We start from the raw sequence: 27,418 nt of genomic DNA, 5'->3' as shown, positions 1-27,418 counted from the left end.
AGAGTAGTTTTACAAATATCCGGTATGCGCCATTTAATGCAACACCATACAAATTCTTGTCCGCAATACCATAAGTGTCACGGATAATCTTAGGTAGCAAAACTTGTTCATTCTCAGGCGTAATCGCCCCCCGAACAAGCTGTATACCAACGGTATTCACCCGCCGCCTCACGCTGAATACCATGATGTCACCGGATAGCTTGCTAGACTGTCAGCAGAGAGGTATGAGGCACGTCCACACTCCCTGGCAGCTAGGTCGCGAATAATGGTGCATTGAGGTATATGTGGAGACAAAAAAAAAACGTTAACTATGGAGGCAAAGAAAGGAATGTATGAAAGTATTGTAATATCAGCACTCTTATATGGGTGTGAAGCTTGGGTTGTAAATGCTACAGCGAGGAGACGGTTGGAGGCAGTGGAGATGTCCTGTCTAAGGGCAATGTGTGGTGTAAATATTATGCAGAAAATTCGGAGTGTGGAAATTAGGAGAAGGTGTGGAGTTAATAAAAGTATTAGTCAGAGGGCAGAAGAGGGGTTGTTGAGGTGGTTTGGTCATTTAGAAAGAGTGGATCAAAGTAGAATGACTTGGAGAGCGTATAAATCTGTAGGGGAAGGCAGGCGGGGTAGGAGTCGTCCTCGAAAAGGTTGGAGGGAGGGGGTAAAGGAGGTTTTGTGGGCGAGGGGCTTGGACTTCCAGCAAGCGTGCGTGAGCGTGTTAGGAGTGAATGGAGACGAATGGTATTTGAGACCTGACGAGCTGTTGGAGTGTGAGCAGGGTAATATTTATTGAAGGGATTCAGGGAAACCGGTTATTTTTATATAGCTGGACTTGAGTCCTGGAAATGGGAAGTACAATGCCTGCACTTTAAAGGAGGGGTTTGGGATATTGGCAGTTTGGAGGGATATGTTGTGTATCGTTATATGTGTATGCTTCTAAACTGTTGTATTCTGAGCACCTCTGCAAAACAGTGATTATGTGTGAGTGTGGTGAAAGTGTTGAATGATGATGAAAGTATTTTCTTTTTGGGGATTTTCTTTCTTTTTGGGTCACCCTGCCTCGGTGGGAGACGGCCGACTTGTTAAAATTATATATATATATATATATATATATATATATATATATATATATATATATATATATATATATATATATATATATATATATATATCTTGGCTTTTGGATGGATAAACAGCAACGGGTATGCTGTGATATGACTGGTTGATGGAATAATAAAGTGCTGGACTGTGATTGGCTGGGAGTATTGTATGGGTTAGCGAGGTGGTGAGGTTCAGGAGGTAACAATACCTCAGTGCTCGTTCACCATCATTGAGGGAAGGTTAACGTGAGGAACTTCTCTGGCAAGATGATCTTCAGGCGAGTAATTTGTTGTATTTTTGAACGAATATATGTAAACTTAAACAAAAACAGTGGTGTATGAACACAAGAGACATAGACAGGTGTTTATGGGCAGGCACATGTTCCCGGAGGCGAATTAACGTATTTTAACAGGTATTTGAACGCTGAATATGTGTAAACAAATGTATTGAGGATATAAGATTATTTATGGCTCAAGTTTATATTCATAGACAGTCGTAAATAATAAGACTCCATAATTCACCCTCCAGGGAAGCTCAAGTGTTGCCAGTGAAAAGTTCCTCGAAATTTGAGCTTTGTTCCCTCTCCAATTATTCCTTTGTTTGCTGTGCGACCCCTAAGGGTTTAGACCCCTCCCCCAGCTGATTAAATATAGGTCTGTTATAAACCAGATAACCCCTTAATCAGGGTCATAAGTAATGAACAAGAGAGTAGGATACAGGTGTAAATTGCGGTCTCTTCGACATGTTACATATCCGTTACCAGGTACCTGGTGGCTCCCGGCCCCTCAGGGAAGGTTCCTTGATGTTGGTGAGGGGCTCTTGATTTAGGGAATTGGATCTGTGCTCCAGTTCCCCGAATTAAGCCTGAATGCCTTCCACATCCCCCTCCCCCCAGGCGCTGTATAATCCTACGGGTTTAGTGCTTCCCCTTGATTATAATAATAATAATGGCTCCCGGAATTTATTGACAATGTACTTTCTCCTTTGAAGCTTAAGGAAGCCTCGTAGGATTCACTTAATATTTTCAGCGTCTGTTTATTAACTGTGGTGAAGGTGTGCTGCCGCCGCTGCTGGCCCGCGCAGGTGTGCTGCCGCCGCTGCTGGCCCGCGCAGGTGTGCTGCCGCCGCTGCTGGCCCGCGCAGGTGTGCTGCCGCCGCTGCTGGCCCGCGCAGGTGTGCTGCCGCCGCTGCTGGCCCGCGCAGGTGTGCTGCCGCCGCTGCTGGCCCGCGCAGGTGTGCTGCCGCCGCTGCTGGCCCGCGCAGGTGTCCTGCCGCCGCTGCTGGCCCGCGCAGGTGTCCTGCCGCCGCTGCTGGCCCGCGCAGGTGTCCTGCCGCCGCTGCTGGCCCGCGCAGGTGTCCTGCCGCCGCTGCTGGCACGCGCAGGTGTCCTGCCGCCCGTGCTTGACACCCTTCACGGTTGTCGCATGTGTGGGTTAACTTAAATTAATCTTATTCGTCAAACTTTTAAGCACTAGTGTAGCCTGCATGTTTTTTTTTTTTACTGGGGGGGGGTGTATGTGGAGGGGTATGTTCTGGGGGGGATAGGTTGGGGGGTGATGAGGGGAGGTGGTTTGCCTGCTTAACATTTCTTCTTAAACTTAAGATTACACGAGTAACATTATCGCTCAGCGGTTGATTTTGGTACTACATAGTCTCTAGTACCAACACTGCGCTAGCCAAGGATTCGAACCCATGTTGTGCTGGCCTGCCTCATGGAAAGCGAGAACAGCATGACTCTTTAAATCGCAAGACCACCCAACGTCATGTGGTTCTCGCTTACCAAGAGGCTGGCCAGTACAACATGGGTTCGAATCCTTGGCTAGCGCAATGTTATTGATCAATACCACTCGTCTGTAGTTACAATAATAGTCTCTAGTGGTAAGAGTTGTGATAACTAATTATTTTACCTAAATAAGTCTGGGTAAGAGGTTGGAACACAGGACATTGTAATTACAAGTTTTGATCACTCGAAGATGTAACTAATGCCACACTTGTTTTAGACTACCTAATAAACCCAACCTAGGCAATATAAACACAAATGCAGTATAATGTGATCCTTTATTGACTACGTTTCGCCCACACAGTGGGCTTTTTCAAGTCACAAACAGAACTACCTGGGGTGGAAGGAACGCGAGTATTTATAGTCCGGCTGAGGTCAGGTGAAGAATGCTGCATCTGATGATGTACCGAGTTGGGTTGTAGAGTCTAAAAACTTGGGTAGCTTGGAAAGGAGACTGGACAAGTTTGTGAGCAGACCTTCTACAGTGTTCTTATGTGGGATAGCGATGAAGAAGTTTCTTGGCAAGTGGTTCAGCTATGTTATAGAAGCCACTATTCTGGTTGAAGTTGTCGGATATAGAAATAAGTGATGATTCCAGGATTCTTCGGTATTGGGTGTTGTCTTCTGTGGCGATAAGTCTCGAGTTTCTGTAGTTTATCAAGTGGTTGTGTGAATTACGGTGTTGTACGCAGGCATTCCTTGTGTCGTCAGACACAATAAACTACAGAAACTCAAGACTTATCGCCACAGAAGACAACACCCAATACCGAAGAATCCTGGAATCATCACTTATTTCTATATCCGACAACTTCAACCAGAATAGTGGCTTCTATAACATAGCTGAACCACTTGCCAAGAAACTTCTTCATCGCTATCCCACATAAGAACACTGTAGAAGGTCTGCTCACAAACTTGTCCAGTCTCCTTTCCAAGCTACCCAAGTTTTTAGACTCTACAACCCAACTCGGTACATCATCAGATGCAGCATTCTTCACCTGACCTCAGCCGGACTATAAATACTCGCGTTCCTTCCACCCCAGGTAGTTCTGTTTGTGACTTGAAAAAGCCCACTGTGTGGGCGAAACGTAGTCAATAAAGGATCACATTATACTGCATTTGTGTTTATATTGCCATTGTGTCGGTATTTTATACCATTTATTTCCAAACCCAACCTAGACTTAAAATTATTCCGTGGGTGTTAACCAGTGTTTAAGCTAGGTCGGAAATATAGCTTCTGTTGAACAAACCTCAGCGCAGTATGACCCTTGTGGGTTTAGCGCTCAGTTCTTCTGATAGTAATGTTTAACAAATCGCTGAATTTACTGTTTAACGAGTTCAGGTAAATTTTATGTACTCTGCCAGCACCTAGAGATCTTTAACTGTGTGTATATTATATTACTTTTTTTTTTGGGGGGGTGGGTCTATTTCCATCTTTATATGCAGAAAAATCAGTGAAGTTTTAATTGAAGATGGGTTGTAATTTTAATAATTCTCTCCCAAAGTATAAATTTTCACAATCTATTTAATTATGTTGAATTTGCAAAGTTTCGAACTGAGCACTTGAGTAACCCGCTGTGTCGTTCTTAAAGCTAAACTCTTAAAATTTATTCCCTGCAACAATCTTACATTTACAGACATAAATGTCATAAATGGAATCACAATAAATATTAATTGCAATAAAACTGAAGTGAAGACATTGACTTAGCAGAAGACGAAGGAGCAGTCGGATAACTAACATGTTTATTTTACCACTATAATCTACCTTGTCCAAAATTACCATCACATTTGCTTTGTTTCGTAACGTGAAGCTTCGTATCTTTCCTAATTCATGGTATAACTTAAGTATTTGACAGTCTTGTTGTAGAGGACTGAGAAAGGCTCACACCTGTCATCAAATATTTAAGTTATATCCTGAATTAGGAAAGATACAAAGCTTCGTTACGAAACAAAGCAAACGTGAAGGTAATTATAGAAAAAGTATTTTATAGTGGTAAGCATAGTAGTCGGGGGATGGGGGGGCGGGGGGGCGGGTGCCCCTTAGTTTCTTTGACTTAGGGTGTCGACTTTCAGGTCATCTTATCTAGATGGGAAGTAATTTGCCTAAATCGAGCAACATTGAAATCCAAAACCTAATTAGGACATACGGGTGCTCAAGCTGGACATTGTAAAGGTAGTTGGCTGTAGGACAACTGAAATTAGAAATGTGTATAATATAGATCTTGAAAATCATAAAAATAGTATTTGCCAAGTTACTAAGAACCCAAATGTTTCGTTCAGTTACTTTGGCGAGAAGTTTTCACTTTACGTCAGGAGCGGCTTAAAAAAGCAGTAGTTTGTCGTGGAGCGCTAAACCTGTAAAGGGTCTGTTTTTAGGGAATGGGAAGCAATGATTGAAAGGAAGTGTAACCTTCCAAATCTGAAGTTTAACAGCCCTTCATGAACCCTTGTAAGAAAGGGCAGTCAGGGATCTAGGGCAGAGGTCAGGTAGACTTCAGGGCCGGATTTATAAGGGGACAACTGCCGAGGGGCCCCCAGACGAAGGATTTCCTTTATAACAAAATGTAACAAGAAAAGTTTAATAAAAGGAATTAGTGTGAGGGATCAGAAAAAAAAAGGAGCTCCCCCCCGCCCACTCTCTCTCCCTTTGAATAACTTTACTTTTCTATTTCTGATTAGCGTCAGTTTAGAGGTGAATGACCAGACCATGAGGGGCCCCCCAAACCTTGTTCTCCGGGCCCCCCCCCCCAGGTCTAAATTCCTCCCTGCAGGTAGCGTGAGGTTTCTGTGAGAGTCTCAGCAGTCAGTGTGCCTCTGACAGGAGTAATCGCCAGAAAACTGTTGCCGTCACTGAGACCGCCTTTCAGTAGAATTTTAGTCTATAATAAACTGTGAATCAGTGGGGAAAAACTTACACTTCATTGTACTTAGTTTAAACTTGCCAAGAAAGCGGAATGTTACGTCGGTTTAGCTTCAGCAAAGTTTCTTGATTTGAGTAAATATCGACAAAAAAAGAATTTAGAAAAGATTCCTCTTAACCTATTTAGTATTCTAATTTTTGTCCTTTTCCTGGACTTAAACTTCGTTAACCAAGGAATATTCAAATTTCATTATTAGTGTAGACTACATAAATGGTCGGCAAGACGGCATGTAACCTATTCACCTCTTATTGATTAGTTTTATCCAAATATGGACAAATGGGGACAATGGTAAACTGTGTAGATGAACTAATATTCATGTACTTAGTGTTCTCGGTAAACTAATTATATCCTAAGTTTGCTCCAAGGAGTTTTTCATTAAGAAATTTAATGACTGTGTACACAGTGTAATATAAAGTAGGGCTGTCTGCCGTATACTAGCTCCGTTATTCCAAAGAATATACGGATAACTTGGGATTCTAGTATTTATAGTATTGAAATTCGGGAACTGGTGGGCCTTGACCCCCATGGCAAGTGTCGTGACTTGGTTGGTATCTCGTGCAGTTCGCATAACGTGCCCATGGTTCGATCTCCTGCAGGGTGGAATCTGAAAGTTTCCTTGCTTTTACTGCCCATAATCACCTAGCAGTCAGTAGGTACCTGGGTGTTACTGTTGTGGGGGTCGCATCCTGTGGTATGGTAGTATACTTTAGATAGAGCTGGGCTTAGAAATGAGCATGTAAAATTGATCTTTAAGAGTCCTAATTACGTTTTAGGACTAGCTTGCCATGGGTTCAATCTCCACCCATTCAGTATTTGAAGTAGTGGTAACATTTCTCATCAATAATATTGAACATCCAGTCCCTAAGATTTTTTTCAAAAGAATATTCTTATACACAAGTAGTATGAATATAAGGGGGAGGGGGGGATGGCGGCGAATTTGAGTAGTATGAATATAAGGGGGAGGGGGGGATGGCGGCGAATTTGAGTAGTATGAATATAAGGGGGAGGGGAGGATGGCGGCGAATTTTAGTATGAATATAAGGGGGAGGGGGGAATGGCGGCGAATTTGAAACTTTGTAAACATAATTAACTTCAAAATTGTTGGATTGGAAAAGTTCGATGCATCTTCGGGTAGCTTCAAATTAGTATTTTTTTTCTCTCTAGTTTCATTAAATTGGTTTCCGTGCAATTAAATTTCAAACCTTAAATACTGGTACAGTATTCTTTCCAGGTCTGATTAATATAAATCTGACTAATGGAATGCTTTGAGGGTAACCTAACAAATTTAATTAGTACAACAGGTCTGGTATGATTTATAGGTCGACATGTTAAAACTTCATTTGTTCACCTAAATCTTTGATGGTACATAGTCGGAAGCTGCATCTGTAAGGTGCAGTTTGGATTTCACAAGTTCCAATAGACTAACTCCTTGGTTTGACTTGGTAATATCCACGAGGGTTTTGACAGACTCGTTCACACATTGGAGGTATTCGTATCCCTGAACCCTTCAACAGAGGTTCCTTGACGCTGGTGAGGGGCTCTTGATCTAGGGAACTGGATCTGTGCTCCGGTTCCCTGAATTGAGCCTGAATACCTTCCACCCCCCCCCCTCCCCACGAGCGCTGTATAATCCTGAGTTTAGCGCCCTCTCCCCATGATTATAATGTCATATTCCTGGAGAACATCTGACAACGAATATTTGGTGTTCTCCAGTCTGACTGGAGCAGTTTGTAACATCAACAGTTTCCATAACCTGTAATTCAGGGTTTTCGTTTGTGCTACTCGCAGGTGTTACACGAGTAGGTGGGACATGGCTGCGCAGGACAACATTTTTAAGCATTGCATACTGCATAGCCAATGTTTGATCAGTGGTATCCCTGATGGTATGGAGGCCACCTTGCACGAGTATGTTGTATGTTGCATGATATTAAAGGTGGCTTATCAGACATTGGCAGTGGACAACATAGTGGGTTGCTTCTATACATTTTCCCTTGGACTGGCTTCTTATTTTCAGTTCAGACATGGACAGCCTGCGTGTCCTGGACTACTCTAAGGAGTTGCCCTTCCTACGAGTAGTAGGCGACATTTTGGAAGATATTTGGTCGTAGATTGACACGAGTGATCGTATGAAGTTGGGCAGATTCTCTGCAGGAGATATTGCTCTTCCACCGCACCTTGAATGCCATTCCAGGGAGAGGATAACTGCCGAATCCACTTGGATGCGCTATGCACTTCCCAAGCTTACTCAAAGTATATTTTCTGGTGAGCATCCCTGAATCTGCCGTTTGGGGCTGCGTAAGCGCTATTTGTTCCGGGTAGCACTGGCTGATGCTGCGTCCTTGCTAGGGAATGAAGAAAGGTTCTTTGCGCGTTGAACAAGTTTCTTTTGGCATTCAGATTTGGGCCCTCTTCTGGGGTGTGGTCTCAGTATCTGCAATTAGATCAGCTTGGTCCACCTGTCTTTAGACGATGCTTGGTTAATCTTTGTAGGAGGTGTAGGGAGAGGAACCCTCCCTACAGCGATAACTACCATAATCCAACCATGATTTGATAGTTTCCAGGATTCTAGTCTGTACTGACTAGTCACAGCGAGGGAGGTAATAGCCTGTGATGTGTGCACGCCTTTCAATAATCCTTTGCTCACGGCACAGCTATATGCAATTTGTTTTTTATATATAGCTTAGTTTTTTTCCTATTCTAAATTACCATTGCACCCTGACCCAAACTAATCTATACTCCTGTAGTCCGAAAGATCCAGGAGGAGATTAGCTCGTCTCCATGCATGGCACAGGAATTAGTAAGTAAGCAAGCAAGTAAATTTATTCAGGTATACACAATACAGTTACATAGAATTATCATACATAGCAGCATATGTGTAGAGAACCTAGGATAACCCAAAAAAGTCAGACAGTGACTTATTTCCATTCATAGCTCAGTTGATGCCCAGTGTTCATTTCCCTAGAAATTACCAGGTAGATGCTAGAGCATGAAGCGAACGCACTAACTTCATGGGATATACCCACAGATATCCTTTGGCAGTGTCACTGTTAATATTACTGATGGTTACAGGGTTTGACATTACAGCAAGAAGTCTGATTCTTTAGACTGACATTCGGCTGTACATATCTTACCCAAAGCCACCTGTAACCCGATGACTGGTTCGGAGAACAGACAGGTTGATAAATTAGACGCATGTGCAACACTTGGGTATCTTTAATGAACGCTTCGCCACAGTGGCTTCATCAGTCCATACGAATGAGAATGGTGAACAGGAGTGTGAGGTAATCAGTCCCTCAGATTGTGTTGATGTAATCAGTCCATCATTCTTGAATAGATCGTCTCAAGGCTGAGGGACTGATTACCGTAATCTCCTCCTGTTCTTCACCATTCTCCTTTGTATGGACTGATGAAGCCACTGTAGCGAAGTTTCCTCATTAGATACCAAAGTGTTGCACATGTCTAATTTATCCACCTGTAAGCCTTTATATTTCTTTATAAATTCCTGGTTCTCGACATTTAACGACATTAAATTATTTCTGGTGCTGGTTATTTGACTTATAAGTATTATGCATTTTATATTCACTAGAAAGTTTCCTTCCAATTTACTTTCTCCCCATTTTGAGCAAAACTATCTGGAGAAATACTTAAAGCAGAATATAGGTAATTAAGAAAACTCAGACGCCCAGTTGTAACCCGCCAAACTGCTTGGTCTTGTATTCTTGGTAATTAATCTTCCGTGGTTCGAAACTCGCTGAAGTGTACAACGCGGTGGTTGACAAGTTGCAATATTGCATGGTAGTCAAGGCTATTAGTGTGCCTGTTGGACGTATCGAAAAGATATAAATGGATAATGGTTATTGATGTTCTTGGATGGTGGAAACTAACCTACGACTATCTTCAGTAAAATTAAGTGTTCTGTGATACTTGGTTTTGAAAACCAAGTTGAAGATTGACACTTGTGCAATAAATAAGTCTTTGAGGACACTTATCGCCACACAGTGGCTTAATCAGTCGAAGGCAAAGCAGAAAGGTGTAAGAGTAGTAGTTTGAGGTAATCAGTCCTTCTGCCTCCTTGCACCTTTCTGCTTTGTATTGGACTGATGAAGCCACTGTGTGGCGTAACGTTTCCTCAGCGATTCCCATGTTGCACAAGTCTCTCAATCTTGTCTGTAATACAACCAGTTACGTGGGTGACGAGCGTGTTCTTAAATTGCCCCGTGCAATCTTGCCAGAATTTGTTGCAGCTACCTACAGGATTGTTGCACATGTAGCTTTAGTGCTCTCGTCAGTAGGTGCAGCAGTCAGAGCCCTGGCAGTCACCATCTGATAACAAAGGCATGGAATGTATTTCTCCCATTAGTAGGAAGGGCCCCGTAGATTGATGAAGGGATGCTAGAGGGGGTGGGGGGTCCGTGGCGTACCACCTTGTTTGAGGGGAATTATTTGTGTACTCTCAGATTCGGAGGCTGCTGGACTGGATGTGCTGGATATATGTTAATGTCCAGGGTTTATTACCTGGACCTCGGCAGTGAGTCGCTACTCACCGGCGACCAGTGAGATACGCTGGGTAGTGCTTACTTTTTTTTTTTCCTCAGAGGAAAGGGGTTTCAGTGGCTAAGGATGGCACTGCGGCTCAGGTTAAAAGTTAGAGGTTGAAGACACTGGTACCAGGAAAAGAGCAGTCTGATCTGCTAACTGAAGCTCAAAACCAGCCTGATATGAAGTCCTGGGCAGAGACTGCCACAGCCTATGGGGGGGGGAGTGAGGGTCAAGACACTTGACAAAGGAATAAAGGTACCGGGTTTTTGAACAAAGGAAATAGGCCTCTGGCGAGTAACTGGACGTTAGTTGGCTTCGTAGCAACGCGAGAATGGTTGGAGAGGCTATTTCGAAGGTGTACAGGAACTATAGATCTTTGTAGCACATGTTGCGTAGTCAGTCTAAAAAAACTTGTGTAACGCTTTTGGTGGGAGTCATGACTGTTTGAAAACCATCCTAGTGAAAATGGAGGTGATCAAAGTGGATTGGACATGTGGGGCAGAGTTGTCTGACTGCGCCAGATGGCGATGAGAGGGCTAAAAATATGAAAATTAATTCTTTTTAGATTGCCGGTCTTAGCCTTCGTGAGGTATTGAAACAAAAAATAAAACCACGAAAGGGGGAGGGGCATTATTCTTAGGTATTATGGAGTATTTTCAACGGTGTTACCAGCCCATAAATGTGCAAGGAGGGATTATGGTGGCAAATAAAACATTGTTGAACGTTCGTAACTGTACATTCATTAGTGCACCGGCAGCTGTACTTTGACATCTTGCAGTTATCACGGTTGGAGGGAGTTCGCAGTGCATAACAGCTTATTGAATGTTTGAAAAAATAGTGATAATGTTGTGGGAAAGACTTGTGTATAGTTCAGGATATTAGAATGTTTCGCCCCTCACTGAGGAACTTCCTCTTTCCTGAACAGTACATGTCTCCCTCCCCCCTCTCCACAACTTGTATGTTAAATAGTAGGTCTTAGAAGATTAGTAACTGTAGTGAAGATTGCGGGTTAGTGAAAGGTACACGAATAATCTGAGTGATGAGAGGTTACTGTTGGGACATGGTGAAGTCTGAGAAACAAGACTTGTGTAGGGAAGATAGGAGGCTTAATATTATGAAGTGGTGTTATTACGGACTGGGCTGCTCTACTCTTAACACTTTCAGCCTAGAACTTTGCTCTAGGTCAGGGGTGGGGGAACTTGCGGCCTTCTGAAAAAGTATTTTTCGTAAGTTAAAGCTTTTTAAAAAACATTTAGTAGCAAATATCATTAATTTTTTGAATGTGAACTTTAGATTACGGCTACCATTAATGCTGCCATCCAACATAAAGGCTTCCCACCCCTGCTGTAAGAATCGTTATTTAAGCACTGCCACAATCGGGGATATGGAATTAGTGTGCATAGCGAGAGTAATAGTGGCTTGTGTGTTCACAACTTGATACTTAATTAGTATTACTTTGTCATGCTCCATCATGTAGGGAGTTGATAAAAGTTGCTGGAATGTCAGCCCGAGCTGGAAAACTTCAGTATGACAATGAAGATGTAGTAAAACAAATATTCCAGGAGAAGTTAATCACTAAGGAGAATATCAAATTTAGTTCGTATAGTTACCATCACTTGGGAACTGCCATCTGACGAGCCTACCTCTACAATTGGGCTCCTTGGCGCAGTGAAGACTTTTGGTCTGAGGAATCTAAACTTTGTTTTCGTTCGACCGAACCTAAGTATCTCCCTTTTCTGATCCAACCTCCACCCCTCCCCCTCCCCCCATTCCTGTTTTCAGCCTTTGGGATCTAGCCCTTAGGCATTCTAGTTCGTAAGTTGGGGAAAGGGTATCGTTGTCCATCCCATTCAGTTGTCTTTGGTGTAGTTTGCCGTGAAATCTGGATCTGAGAATACCCAGATCCCCCTCCAGTCTCCCAGGGGTAGCCTGACTCTTTCGGGTGACTGGTGTATCTCTGGAGATTGCCTGTGAGATCATGAGAGGTGATGGCTAGAGGTCTTCTTGTGGTGGGTATCCGATCGCACTTTGTCCACCTAGGGGCCTCGGTAAATGTTAGGTTGCTATCCTGGATTGCTGGTTTACTGGCATAAAGGGAAGGGTATGCTACTGGTTCCAAGCCGTATCTGCACTATTGGCTGCATTAAGGTCCTCTGAGGCACCGAGTGGAATTTACGTCCCTTTCATTCCTCTTCGGAGCTATCCCTCCACGTCCCCCCCCCCTCCCGTCTTTTTATTTGGAAAAAGTGACCTAACCATGGAGTCCTAGATCCATGAAATTTATCTCGGGGTCACTTTCTGTTATAGCTCCCTCTTACGACCCTACCTCATTATCTGACTATTCTGGCGACTTTAACGCCCAGGTACCTTCTGCTGGAAATATTTCGTCGCCTACTCCTGGTACAAAGGTTCTGCCCGACCCCTTTAATACATCAACCTCCGCATGTCTTTGATCATGCTTCCGGCTTCTCCCTCTACGGTACGACGATTTCAGAAGTGAGAGCCTGTGACTGATCGCCACGAGTCAGTGACACCCCCCCAAGAGATACTACGTGATCTTAATACTAATTAAGATGAGGTGCTGGTAAGGAAGAAACCAGAAATATTTATCAGGAATAAAGGTAGAGAAGGAAAGATACAAAGAGCAGACTGTCCCACTTGAAGTAGATACCGGGTACAGTGTAATGCAATGATGTAAGTGGTATACCAGTGTGCAAGTGAACTTATTAACTCCTCGGAAATGTCACTGACTTTTTTGGGTTATCCTAAATTCTCTCCACATGTGCTGCTATGTATGATAATCTATAACTGTTTGTGTATACCTGAATGAACTTCGATCCCGAGATGGGATGGATGACGGCGGAGCTCAGTTTGGTTCTTCCTTTTAAAAGGCTAATAGCAACTTATCACTTTTAACCCATCTAGGTTTTCTTAAGGTGAATGAGTTTCGATTAAAGGTGTATTTCCAGTGACTAATCTTACAGGTAATCTTGTGCTTCTGGACTAATGCGAGCCTTCATTAACAGTTCGATCCTAAACAATTTGAAAGTTTAGTACAGACAGTAGTTAAATGTTTATTATGCACCCCATACCCATCCTGTGAGCGGTAGTCAAAAGATTACAGAGGTACATAATTGGTCCAGGGACTGGGCCTCAAAGTTTTGATAGCTGAGCAAGTTACAGAGGTAATGAATTCACAATTTACAAAGGTAATGAACTCCAGGTAGGTCTAGTCACAATCATGACAAGTTAAAAAGGTATTTACAGATTACAGAGGTACACAATGGGTCCAGGGACTGGGCCCCAAAGTTTTGAATTCTGAACTAGGTACAAGGTAATGAACTCACAAGTTACAAAGGTAATGAATACTGTAAGAATGGTTACTTACGTTTATACATGGCTGCAATCATGAACAAATTTTAGAGTAATGAGCAATTCACACTTCCACACCCGGTCACAACTGTAGTGAGTTATTGGTGCAAATGTTGATTGCTGAGTCTCTCTCACACACAGCGGAGCTAAATATCACTGAGGTCAGGACGAATTAGCAGCGTGACCCCAGTGTTGCCACAAGCTCTGGAAATGGCCGGTACCGAAGAACTTCAATTTTTTTCCCTGTTGTACCCCTTGATGCTGGTGAGGGGCTCTTGATCTAGGAAATTGGATCTGTGCTCCAGTTCCCTGAACTGAGCCTGAATATCTTTTCCCCCAACCCCCCTCCCACATCCTGTATAATCCTGTTGTAGGCTTTCTACTTAACTTCTGCCGTCTGTTAATTTTGTAAGACTAAATTTCAAAAATTATAATCAGCCCTCCAAACCTCGTTATAGGGGACACTAGTTCTCTTTATACAATACAGTTTCACTCGGAACATACTGAAAATTTTTCCTTGTGCTGATTTTTCCAAATTTCTTCTGCAATTTTTTTGCTTCGACTGCACTTTGACTACATTTTTCTTGTTTACTATGATCTGCTAAAATGGAATTAGTTAACCTACGAATAGTGGAAAAATGTTGCTAGTGGGAATACATTTAAATTGTTCAGTTTATAACTAATTTTAAATTCCAGGGCTTTTACCATTCCATTTTTGTCCCGGATTTTAACATTTCCGAGGAACTTGGAGAAACCTTTAGTCTCTTAAGACACTAATAATTTAATGCCATTTTTGTTGACGCTGATTATTTTAATTAACTACAAAGTATTGGTTTATTTTTTATTTGCAGTGGTGTATTAATTCTCGATAATTTTTAAGTGATGAAGTTACTCTTGTAGATGTTGCACATTTAACACCGGGAACTACACAGTAGGCAACTGTAGTCGGCAATAGTCTTAAGGCAACACTTGGAAGGGATTTTTCTTTAAGGTATTTTCACTTTTTATTCATGCTAGTGATTTGCCAAGGGTACTTCAGTGTTGCTTTGTCGCCATGAGTGTTCAATAAGCCAGTCGCCGGCTTTTTCAGTGAGGTTACCTAGCCTATAAATGCAACAGCGGACGAATGTTTGTTTACAATCTTGATTCATTTTCAGGTTGGTGGCTTTTCTGCTGGTAGCGACCTGCACGAGGCTGGTACTGAGTGTGCCACTTGAAGATGAGGTGAAGGAGGCCAGGACAGACGTACCCTTGGCCAGGACAACAAACACCGTTGGAAACGTTCTGTACAGGCAAGATATTTTTCCCAGGACGTATCTGCACCCCGTATCAAAGTCCCGATTTCCTCCCATGAAAGATTTGAAAATCTGCAAAATTTTGCCTTCTAGGCATATCTGATGGCTGACCTTAGTGGTCGTCAGATTTTTTTCCCAGTTTTATAGATTTTTGTAAATCAAAGTAAGACCTAGTTCGATCACTTGCCAAATTTTAAACTTTGATCCATCAAGTTAAAGCTCTTGCATTATCAGGAATTCAGATACTAAAAGATCAATGTTAGGAAATTGTTTCCTGTAAAAAAGCAGCTTTAAGTTTTTAGTCCAGAGTCACAAAAAACTGGGTATTGATACATTTTCAAGTTACTGCGATTTTTCACAAATCATTTTTAATATCTTTACGTATTTTTGAGACTACAATATTGAAGACTGATGCATCTTCTAAATTTGAATTAGTCTGTATAGATAAAAATGTACCCATGAACTATAAAAATTTGTATTTAGTTTTCCTGCCATAACTAGAAAATGCCTCGATTAGTCTACTATAATACTGGTGAGCTTCCCTAAATGCGAGGTTCTCCTTCACGAGTTTCATAATTTCATTTTCTTTTAAATAACGCATTTTCTTTAAACCTCTTTAAGCAGGGACTCCTAATCCTGACTTAAACTTTTGGTCTGAGGAATTGTTTTTCCTCCGACTATTATTACCTCCACTTTCCTTCCCTTCCCCCATCCCTCCATTCTCATATTCCTCCTTCTTTCCTGCTTTGAGCCTTTGGGGTCTTCTCTTCAGGAATTTTAGCTCCAAGGTTGGGGAAATGGTGTTGTCCGTCCCATTCCGTTGAGGGCCTTGCGCTGTGTTGCGTCTATGGCATTCCATCCTGAAACCACCCTCCTTGTCCTAAAGAGAGGGCTTCTCTTGCACTATGGAAGTTTCCCATCTCCACCTCTAGAGGAGACTTCCACGGATCTTATTCCAGACGACCCCAGACCCCTGTGGCGCCTGCTTTCACAATTTCCTGTCCCATGCTTGCGCAGTCAACTGTCCCACCTTTTACCGTCCAACCAAAGTCTCGCTGTCCCTACTTCATCTTCCTACTCGCATGTTTTGACGTCCATACGCCCCCTCCAATCTAAATGAACACCACATATTCCTTCTCCGAAGTCTACCTTGTCATTTACGTCCAAACGACCTCCATCCCCCAAACATGACATTCCCAAACTTTATTCTCTCCCTGTCTCAGAGTCTCTACATTAACATCGAAATGCCTCTGAATGCTCCTCAGTACATTCGCGCACTCGCCTGCCTCTCTGAAAATTTCTGCCTACCACTCCATTCTTCACCCAAACTACATCTCCCTCTATCGCCAATCTCTCTTGACTTCTCATCTAAACTATTGAAGCCATCTCGGCATTTATCAAGGAGACGACGCCTATGATGGACAGCAGTCCACCTCTGACATCTTTCTCACCTTCCACGACTTAATTCACACCACCTTCGTCATCCCAATACTTCACTATGCTAGTTTCCTAGTTCCTCTACATGGTGGCCTGACACTCTCCTGGTCTGTAGACAACTCTTAAAATGTTGCTCTTGCGCTCTTAGATCAGGGCTTATTTACAGTGGAATATTAGAGGCCTCGGGGGTAATAGGCAAAGCCTTCAGGTGTTTTCCCCAGGTTTTTATCCATACCTATTGGCAAGAATCTAAATTGTGCTCCTTTTTGTACCTGTCTCTGGCTAAATCTTATTTAGTCGTTGGATCCATTCCCAGTGGGACTTTCATTGAAAGTGCACTTCTTGATTATCACAGTATGTCATTCTACAGTGCTTTTTTCCATACTTCGCTGAATTACTCTGCTACCTGCATATACTTTGACAAGTTGTATACAGTCTAGTGGCGCTCAGTTTTGTTGCTTCTCTCCCTCAGTTTTAAATACAGGTATTCCCACTAATTTCGACCCTCACAACCCCTCTAGGAGGTTCCTTGATACTGGCGAGGGTTTCTTGATCTAGGGAATTGAATCTGTGCCCAGGTTCCCTGAATTTAGCCTGAATACCTTCCAACCCCCCCCCCCCACATGCGCTGTATAATCCTACAGGTTTAGCGCTCCCCTATGATTCTAATCGACCCTCTCAATCACTTGCATAGATCTGTCAATCTGCTTCTCAACTGTACCCTACTTTATCTAGTCTGTGCTCAGAGATCTACAGGAAGCAGACCCTGATCTACTTATCAAATGTATTCTCGACCTCGTACCCATGTTGGTTGTTTGACCTGGTGACTTGGGCCATTTACTAGTCCAACTACTTTAGTGGCTAACCTTCTTTTTCCTAAACTGCTGAGATATTTAGACTATTTTCGTCCTCGGTGTTAGCCGTCCGACATGCCATTGGAAAAGCTAAACTAGCTTGTTGGCGGGATTTCTAGTCACTTTGGCTTCCTGTGTGAGTGCAGTGTGGGGGGAAAAAATATGGAAATAATGGCAAGTACTCTTCAGACCCTGCTTCTATTCTTGGGGTTGCTGGTGTCAGCAATGCAACCCCCCTTTTGAAAATGCCACATAAATTGGAAACCTTTTCCATTTATGCCCCTCGTTTCTTCAATCTTCCAGTCTGTTACTGCCTTCGGCTTGCAGATAATTCTCGTGTGCCTATTGCACTTCTAGAAGTAGACAATGCTTTACGTTTGCCGATCGTTGGAAAATGGTCCTGATGGCATTCATATTCGTATGCTTCAGCATTTGCATCAGTCAGCCCTCGCAGTCCTCTTACAACTTCGTCATACTTGGTCTCGAGGCATTCTTCCTCAGCTGTTGGAAAAATTTTAGTTCTATCTTTTCGTAAACAGGGTACTTTAGGCCTTGATACCTGTCACTGTCGTGTCATAGATCTTACCAGTGCAATTTTAAAGTAGATGAATCTTCTAGTAAATAGAAGTTTGGTGTGGTAATTTGAAACGCAAGTCTCCTATAGTACATTTGGCTTTCATAAAAATTTGCACCAGTCAACTATAGTGATAATATAGCATTTATTGTGGTGGAGACGGAAAAAACAAAAATAGAAAAGCCAGATACAGCGATTGATAAACAAAGAGGTCGACTGTACGTCATTGTAGGAGCTGCCAGATATCACCGGCTCTTCAACACGCAAGTTATACTTTTGTATCAGTCAAATCACATATTACTCGGGTAGATAATTTCCAGTAGATCCTTCATGTGTTAGCTCAAATCACCGACCAGTATGTTTTAAATAAGTGACCCACTGATCAAAGCAGATCGACTGGTCCGAACCCTTGACTGGTCCGAACCCGGGACTGGTTTCAAACAGTTTCGTTGGACAATAAAGCAGACTGTAAACGGATGGGGTTGTAGGCGCCCTTATAAACACAAACATTAAAAATCAGGAACGTGACGGTAAGCTGTCCAATATACAAAAAGAGTTAGAAACAGAAATACAAATAGCTAGAGCTTCATTTAAGGTTATTAATATAATATTCAAGAGGTTGCTAGTAGAATTGCAGTAAATCAACCATTCACATCATTATGAAGCTGTGTGTAGTCTGTGGTCAGTCAAACAAACGGGCTTCCACATGGATAAATTGTCATTTTTGTGGAAATTGGTGTCACGCTCCTTGTGCAGATATCCCAGAACTAGCTACAAGCAGTATTAAAACAGAGAAGTGTTTTTGGGTATGCCCAAATGAGGAAAATCTGTGGACTAAAATCACAAGGGTATTAAAAGAGGACAACATCAAAGCTGCTTTCATAGAAAACCTGGAAGCTTTCTACAACAGATGGGAACATAAAAAGTCTGGGCTGAATGGTACTGCCCTTGATACTGGCCATGTAGTCACAAACTGTAAGGCTGGAGGTGATGTCCTGGTAGTCAGTAAATGTGGGGCTGATAGTGCTGTCCTGGGAGACAGTAATGGTGAAGCTGGAGATACTGTCCTGGGAGACAGTAATGGTGAAGCTGGAGATTTTGTCCAGGTAGTCGGGAATTATACGCAGGAAGGAATACATATAAATGACCTCATAGAGGACAGGAGCCATAGTAGGGAAACAAGTGTAGTCAAAGATAAGATAAAACCAATATTGCAAACTAAAAATACCGCAGGAAATAGCAAACAAGAGGACTCCAATAGCAATAGTGAGGATAAATTACCAAAAACAACTGGTGGGAGCTCCATTGTTGGTGCTAGGGAGGATAGGAATAAGACAGGGAAACATGCACCAACAGGGAATACAGTCACAGAAACCCAAGGCAAACGGAAACCAAGCCTGTGCACATACTATGCACTTGGTATCTGCTGGCATGGGAAATCTGGAAAAACAGATGGGACATGCAACTATGACCACCCTAGAAAATGTCATGTCCATATGACAACAGGAAAATGCAAACTCCCTTCCTGTAAGCTTTTTCACCCTGAAATGTGTACCTCTTCAGTACAGGAAAGACTGTGCTATAACTTAAATTGCCAGGCATACCATCTAAAGGGGACAAAAAGATACAAAACATCCAGGCCATGGGAAAACCTGGGTAGCCACAGCCACTCAAGAGGGAGAGGTTTTTTAGTGCCAGGAAGGAAAAAAAACTGGCAGGAAATGGCAGAAATCGTACACCAAATCCAGTCATTCCTGGAGTGGAACCACAGTCGATGGCCTCCACTCCAAACCAACAGATACAGATACTAATGCCGGAAAAAAAATCCCCCAGTACCAACAATACCACCAGTCCGATAACATTCTTCTTTGCAAATATACAGGGTCTAAAGCCAGCAACAAACAACAAAATACCTTTCATCCGTGGACTGCTTGCAGAGGCAAAGGCAATGTTCGCGGCTTTCACTGAGACCCACATAAAGGATCACTTGGACAACGAAATATGGATCCCAGGTTACAACCTATACAGATGTGACAGAGTGAACAGGCAAAAGGGGGGGGTTGGCCTGTACATTGCAGAGTCACTTGTTTGCACAGAACTGCTTAATGCCTCAAATGACGTAGTGGAAGTTTTAGCAGTAAAGGTCGAGAACCAAAACCTAGTCATTGTGGTAGTCTACAAGCCTCCGGATGCAACTTCCCAGCAATTCCAGGAACAGCTGTTAAAAATTGACCACTGTCTGGAAAATCTTCCAGCTCCTGCACCCAACATCTTGCTCCTGGGGGATTTCAACGTAAGGCACCTAAAATGGAGGAATATAGCAAATAATATTGTTGCAGAAATAACACCAGGAGGCAGCTCTGATGAAAACTCACACTCACACGAGCTTTTAAATCTCTGCACAAAATTCAATTTAAACCAGCAAATAATAGAGCCTACTAGACTGGAGAATACACTAGACCTCATATTCACTAACAATGATGATCTGATAAGAAATGTCACCATATCAAAAACAATATACTCAGATCACAACATAATTGAGGTTCAGACATGTATGCGTGGAGCCCCAGACCGACAAAATGAGACTAGTCACGAGGGAGCATTCACCAAATTCAACTTCAATAACAAAAACATAAAGTGGGACCAAGTAAACCAAGTCCTAACCGATATAAGCTGGGAAGATATACTAAGCAACACAGACCCAAACTTATGCCTAGAACAGATTAACTCGGTGGCACTCGATGTATGCACAAGGCTTATTCCTCTAAGAAAAAGGAGGAGTAGATGTAAAATAGAAAGAGACAGGCGCTCCCTTTACAGGCGACGGAAAAGAATAACAGAGCGGCTAAAAGAGGTCAATATATCTGAAATGCGCAGGGAGACACTGGTCAGAGAAATAGCAAGCATCGAACTTAAGCTAAAAGAATCCTTTAGGAGTCAGGAATCGCGGGAAGAACTAAAAGCCATAAATGAAATCAAAAGAAACCCAAAGTATTTCTTCTCCTATGCCAAATCAAAATCGAGAACAACGTCCAGTATTGGGCCCCTACTTAAACAAGATGGGTCCTACACAGATGACAGCAAGGAAATGAGTGAGCTACTCAAGTCCCAATATGACTCAGTTTTTAGCAAGCCGCTAACCAGACTTCGAGTCGAAGATCAAAATGAATTTTTTATGAGAGAGCCACAAAATTTGATTAACACAAGCCTATCCGATGTTATCCTGACGCCAAATGACTTCGAACAGGCGATAAATGACATGCCCATGCACTCTGCCCCAGGGCCAGACTCATGGAACTCTGTGTTCATCAAGAACTGCAAGAAGCCCCTATCACGAGCCTTTTCCATCCTATGGAGAGGGAGCATGGACACGTGGGTCGTCCCACAGTTACTAAAAACAACAGACATAGCCCCACTCCACAAAGGGGGCAGTAAAGCAACAGCAAAGAACTACAGACCAATAGCACTAACATCCCATATCATAAAAATCTTTGAAAGGGTCCTAAGAAGCAAGATCACCACGCATCTAGAAACCCATCAGTTACACAACCCAGGGCAACATGGGTTTAGAACAGGTCGCTCCTGTCTGTCTCAACTATTGGATCACTACGACAAGGTCCTAAATGCACTACAAGACAAAAAGAATGCAGATGTAATATATACAGACTTTGCAAAAGCCTTCGACAAGTGTGACCATGGCGTAATAGCGCACAAAATGCGTGCTAAAGGAATAACAGGAAAAGTCGGTCGATGGACCTATAATTTCCTCACTAACAGAACACAGAGAGTAGTCGTCAACAGAGTAAAGTCCGAGGCAGCTACGGTGAAAAGCTCTGTTCCACAAGGCACAGTACTCGCTCCCATCTTGTTCCTCATCCTTATATCCGACATAGACAAGGATGTCAGCCACAGCACCGTGTCTTCCTTTGCAGATGACACCCGAATCTGCATGAGTGTCTTCCATTGCAGACACTGCAAAGCTCCAGGCAGACATCAACCAAATCTTTCAGTGGGCTGCAGAAAACAATATGAAGTTCAACGATGAGAAATTTCAATTACTCAGATATGGTAAACATGAGGAAATTAAATCGTCATCAGAGTACAAAACAAATTCGGGCCACAAAATAGAGCGAAACACCAACGTCAAAGACCTGGGAGTGATCATGTCGGAGGATCTCGCCTTCAAGGACCATAACATTGTATCAATCGCATCTGCTAGAAAAATGACAGGATGGATAATGAGAACCTTCAAAACTAGGGAGGCCAAGCCCATGATGACCCTCTTCAGGTCACTTGTTCTATCTAGGCTGGAATATTGCTGCACACTAACAGCACCTTTCAAGGCAGGTGAAATTGCCGACCTAGAAAATGTACAGAGAACTTTCACGGCGCGCATAACGGAGATAAAACACCTCAATTATTGGGAGCGCTTGAGGTTCCTAAACCTGTATTCCCTGGAACGCAGGAGGGAGAGATACATGATTATATACACCTGGAAAATCCTAGAGGGACTAGTACCGAACTTGCACACGAAAATCACTCATTACGAAAGCAAAAGACTTGGCAGACGATGCACCATCCCCCCAATGAAAAGCAGGGGTGTCACTAGCACGTTAAGAGACCATACAATAAGTGTCAGGGGCCCGAGACTGTTCAACTGCCTCCCAGCACACATAAGGGGGATTACCAACAGACCCCTGGCAGTCTTCAAGCTGGCACTGGACAAGCACCTAAAGTCAGTTCCGGATCAGCCGGGCTGTAGCTCGTATGTTGGTTTGCGTGCAGCCAGCAGCAACAGCCTGGTTGATCAGGCTGTGATCCACCAGGAGGCCTGGTCTCAGACCGGGCCGCGGGGGCGTTGACCCCCGGAACTCTCTCCAGGTTCATAAGGTCTCCTCTATCGACCCTTTTCTCCGCTTGGATACTTATGTTCGTAATGCCTTTGCTAGTAACCACTGTTAAGTCTTTTGATTTTCAAAAGGCGCATGACACTTAGTGATACATCTTGGCCTAAGCTCATTCCTTAGGCCTCAAAGACAATCTTCCACTTTTCCTTAACTTCATCAGACTTTTCTGTTTTCGGTTAATAATTTGCTATCCGCGGACTTCGTCAAAGCTGATATTCCTTGGGATGTCCTTAGCACTGCTTTTCTACTTGCTACTAATGATCTGGCCTCTTCTCCCATCTGATATTTGGTCTTCACTTTAAGGTGAAGATTGCAGTAGACTGTGCAGGTGCTGACACGCCTATTAGCCTCTCCAGAATGCTGAGCCGTATTTCCCACTGGACCACTTCTGAGTTTTAAATTTTCTGGTGCTAAAATGAGAAAATTACTTTCACAAAATTGCTTGACTGTTCCCGTTTAGATCCCGTATCCCTGATAGGGAAACCTCTCATTACCTCCACGAAAGTAACTTGTCATAACCAGCTGAACCTTTGTGTCGGGGGGGGGGGGAGGGAATGGAAGTTTATGGGGAGGGAATAGTCTTAGACTGCATTCACCCCTAACTTTAAGACTATTACGACCAGATATTCTTCAGCCTCTCCTGAAACTTTAACTTTATCTCGTCCATCATGATGGATTGTTAGTCTACGCTTTTAGTTCCTCCCCTGTCGAGAGCTTATATGTAGAGGCGAATGTTCCGTCCTTGAACTCTCTGATGCCCCTTGTCTTTAAATATTTATCCCCTGACTTTTTTTAGGTATCTTTAACGCTCCTTTCAAAAAGTTTAAATTTTTTTCCTAATGTATTGTTACTAAGAGAACATTAAAAGAATGTTTTGGCATGTACTGGAAGATGTCTTTACTGTTGTATCCAGCGTAGTGGGAGTGGCATTAGTGTAGATTTATAAATGTACCAGTTTTATTTTTAAATTTTAATCACTAACTTCACGACTCTCCTGAATGACTTTATTCATTTACGACTATTTTCTTATGAAATGGTTCATATCTTTGGGATTTTGACTTTAGCCGAAAGTTATTTATTTGCATACTTTGAGATGTGAAGTATGATTGGCTTCAAGTTTTAAAGGCTGATGTATCTTTAAGGATGGTTAGAGATTTTGGGCAGTGTAGACCAAATTTCTCTAATTGGTTTAAATATTAAGTGCTTATAACTTGAATACTTAGCAAGTAGAAGTCAATCTTGAGCAGAGGTCTTTTTGGTAATTGGTCTAAAATTAGTTTATTTAAACTAGATAATGGCAAACTTTTTAGGCTATATGGGTGATTTTACTGTATTGAGATTGCAATATCAGGTTCCATGTAATAGGTTTTGAATTCCTCTTTTGATTAAAATGAATCCGTTAATGGATTTCAGTTTTATAAACTCTGACTCTTATTTTCTTGTGCAATGATGTCACCTTGGGATACCATCCCCTGATCTCGTATAAACAAACCTGAAAATATAAACACACATGCAGTATAATATGATCCTTTGACAACGGTTTCGCCCACACAGTGGGCTTTTTTAAGTCAAACAGATCTACCTGGGTGGAAGGTACGAGAGTATTTAGTCAGGTTGAGAATGATGATTTACCGAGTGGGGTTAGTCTAAAATCTTGGATAGCTTGGAAGAGATTGGATAAGAATACAAGTAGACCTTCCATCGTGTCAAACTGCAGTAGAAATGGATCCTTCACACAGAATACCTGGACCTTCTTCTGAAAGCTTACTCACTTCGCAACAGACAATTTTCTTTGGGACTGCATCAGTCTTACCAAGATCTACTCCTCAAATTGCCAACATTAAACCTCCTTTCACCGCTACAGCTCCGACCTACCTTGAAGATTGTGCAGGTAACTTGAACAATGCTACAATGAAAGCTTTTCTCAAAGCCAGAACACTGGGCACAGCACTGTGGCAGCATAAACAGACGCACAGCCGAAATCATTCGAAGCAGTTACCACAGCGAATGTTCAACAGATCAGACTTGTTAGGAAAACTCCACTCTCTGCGATAAGTCGTTGGAAAAGTTTAGAAAGACCTGAAATTAATCACTATCTTTCATCTCTTCCACTGTCAACCACAAACTGAAGCCCTCAGCTTAGGCCTCAAATTCGCAACAGGAATTACGAAACCAAAAAAGACTTCAGTTTCATCGCCAAAAACTAAACACAATGACTCGCTTCCTAAAAGGCTATCTTCAAGGCATCATCTCAGCGGCCATCCCGCTGTATAGCCCTTGTGGCTTAGCGCTTCTTTTTGATTATAATAATAATCAGCGGCTATCTCAACATGCAGCTCCCCAGTCATACCTCGACGTTACATCACTGCAGAAGACACGACCATCAGGGTTACCACCGCTGATAAAGGTGGCGTTATCATGAACATTGACTATTACAGGAACAAAATGCTCGGTAGACTTAATGACCTTGATACCTACAAACCTCTCCACTAACAAAGTGGACAACCTTACGTAAACATTTCTTCAGAGGATTCTCCGCATTCTGAGGGGCTCAGAACAAGGGAAGAAACTTGTGCACACCATACCCAGCAACCCCAGATCTGCCTGAATGTACGGCCTGCCCAAAAACTCTCAAGCCTGTTATCCCATTGAAGCCCATATCTTCGGGAATAGGTAGTGATCCCCACCAACTCAGGAATTCTCGCAAAACACCTCTCTAAACTCTTGGGCACCATCAGTCCAGCACATCTCACACTCGGGTAATCTCAATCGCTTTCGCAACATCAGGGAAAAGAAACTTTCCAGCCTTGACGTAACTTCCCTATTCACCACAGTACCTACTACACAAGCCATCGATCTCTTGCGCAAGAAAATTGACGATTCACTTGATCTTCCTATTCCAGCCAGCGATTTCATCGACCTTGTTGAACTGTTGGCTGTACGTGTTTCTTTCGAAAATCTCCTCTTTCAGCAAACTTTTGGACTACCCATGGTTTTGCTACTCAGTGCCGGACTAGCGAACCTATACATGGAACGTCTGGAAACAGCGTTTTTTTCCACCTTTATTCCATAGTCTGTCACCTGGCTCCGTTATGTTGACAGTCTTGTCACAATTTCCAGACGCTTCAACGTTCAAGCTCTCCAAGACAAGGTCAACCAGGTCGAGCCGTCAGTCCAGTTCACACTTGAAGTCGACAACACGCTTCCTTTCCTCGATGTTCTCTGCAAAGCTGACCATGAACTTCGATTTAGTCTATCGAAAACCCCCAAACCAAAACTATCTTCTCCACTTCTACTCTCACCATGACACCAAAACTAAACGTGGTGTAATTATAGGCTTTCCTGCGTGCACTCAGAATCTGCAGCAATGAGTTCCTGTATTTGAAAAAGTATTTTCCAAACTTCACTATCCTCGTCACTGCATCAGAGACTGCAGACGACACATTAAACATCAACACACCCAGAGAAAAGACTGCCGAGAAGAGATACATAGTCCTCCCCACCAACTCCATTGCCAAACAAGTTTCGAACATATTTTCCAGTACCTCATTCCAAGTATCTACTTCCACGACCATCAATGACATTACCAGTAATAGACAGGACAAGCTTCCATCCTCTGCAGGGGTATACATAATCCCTTGTAATGAATGTAGCAAATTATACATGAGCAAAACATCAAGAGACCTCCAAACACTTATTTCAAACGCCAATATGCAAGCAGGTCTGACGATCCAAGGAATGCCTGTGTACAACACCGTAATTCACACAACCATTTTAATCGACTACAGAAATTAGACTTATCGCCACAGAAGACAACTCAATACCAAAGAATCCTGGAATTATCGCTTCTCTATATCCAACAACTTCAACCAGAACGGCTTCTGTAACATAGCTGAACCACTGGCCAAGAAACTCCTTCATCGCTATCCCACATAAGAACATAGGAATGGGAAAACACTACAGAAGGTCTACTCATACTTATCCAATCTCTTCCAAGCTACCCGAGATTTTAATCTATAACCCCACTCAGATCACGTGCAGCATTCTCCACCTGACCCAGCATTCTGAACATGACTAGACTCTCATACCTTCCACCCCAGGTAGATCTGTTTGTGACTTGAAAAAGCCCATTGTGTGGGTGAAATGTCAATCACATTATACTGCATTTTATATTTTTATAGTGACTGTATTTTATACTATTTATTTCCACCAACATAAACCTCTCTTTTAAGAAACCTAGCCCCTTTAATAAAAAAGCCTAAGTAATATAAATTGTGTAAGGTCGTTTCAACCCATTTTCTGTCTTATTATGAGATATAAAAACTTGTCTTTCCTGTTTCAGTGTGGTTGGTTTCTTCCTGGGTGGGTTGCTACTGTTCGTCTCGCTCTTTGACCCAACCAGGAAACCTGTGATAAGGTTCTTTGACACGGCGTTTGGGGATCGGGAATTAAGGCGGCAGCGACGCCAGGGTGAAGGCAGCCTGGAACAACACGTTGCTGCTGCATTTGACACGTTCACTTCTGCTCTAGATAAGATGCAGGTTATTGCGAAGATTGTAAACTGAAACTTGTAAAGTCTTTCACTTAGTTGTAGTGCAGTGTTGAAGATGTAAAAGCGTGTGGTAATAAATTTTATTAATATAA

The 27,418-nt window shown here is 42.7% G+C and overlaps 1 protein-coding gene across 1 annotated transcript; it reads left to right on the top strand.

The window, feature by feature from the left end:
* The first annotated feature begins 1,219 nt into the window (after positions 1-1,219).
* Positions 1,220-27,418, top strand: LOC138854857 (uncharacterized). The gene is made up of 3 exons (XM_070100216.1): positions 1,220-1,375; positions 14,865-14,999; positions 27,117-27,418. The coding sequence occupies exons 1-3, from the start codon at positions 1,365-1,367 to the stop codon at positions 27,337-27,339; spliced, it is 369 nt and encodes a 122-aa protein (XP_069956317.1). The 5' UTR covers positions 1,220-1,364; the 3' UTR covers positions 27,340-27,418.

Source organism: Cherax quadricarinatus, chromosome 72, assembly GCF_038502225.1.
Source record: "Cherax quadricarinatus isolate ZL_2023a chromosome 72, ASM3850222v1, whole genome shotgun sequence".
In the NCBI taxonomy this organism is placed as follows: Eukaryota; Metazoa; Arthropoda; class Malacostraca; order Decapoda; family Parastacidae; genus Cherax; species Cherax quadricarinatus.
The sequence above is the reverse complement of the archived record's forward strand: the minus strand, read 5'-3'. Positions and strand labels throughout refer to the sequence as shown.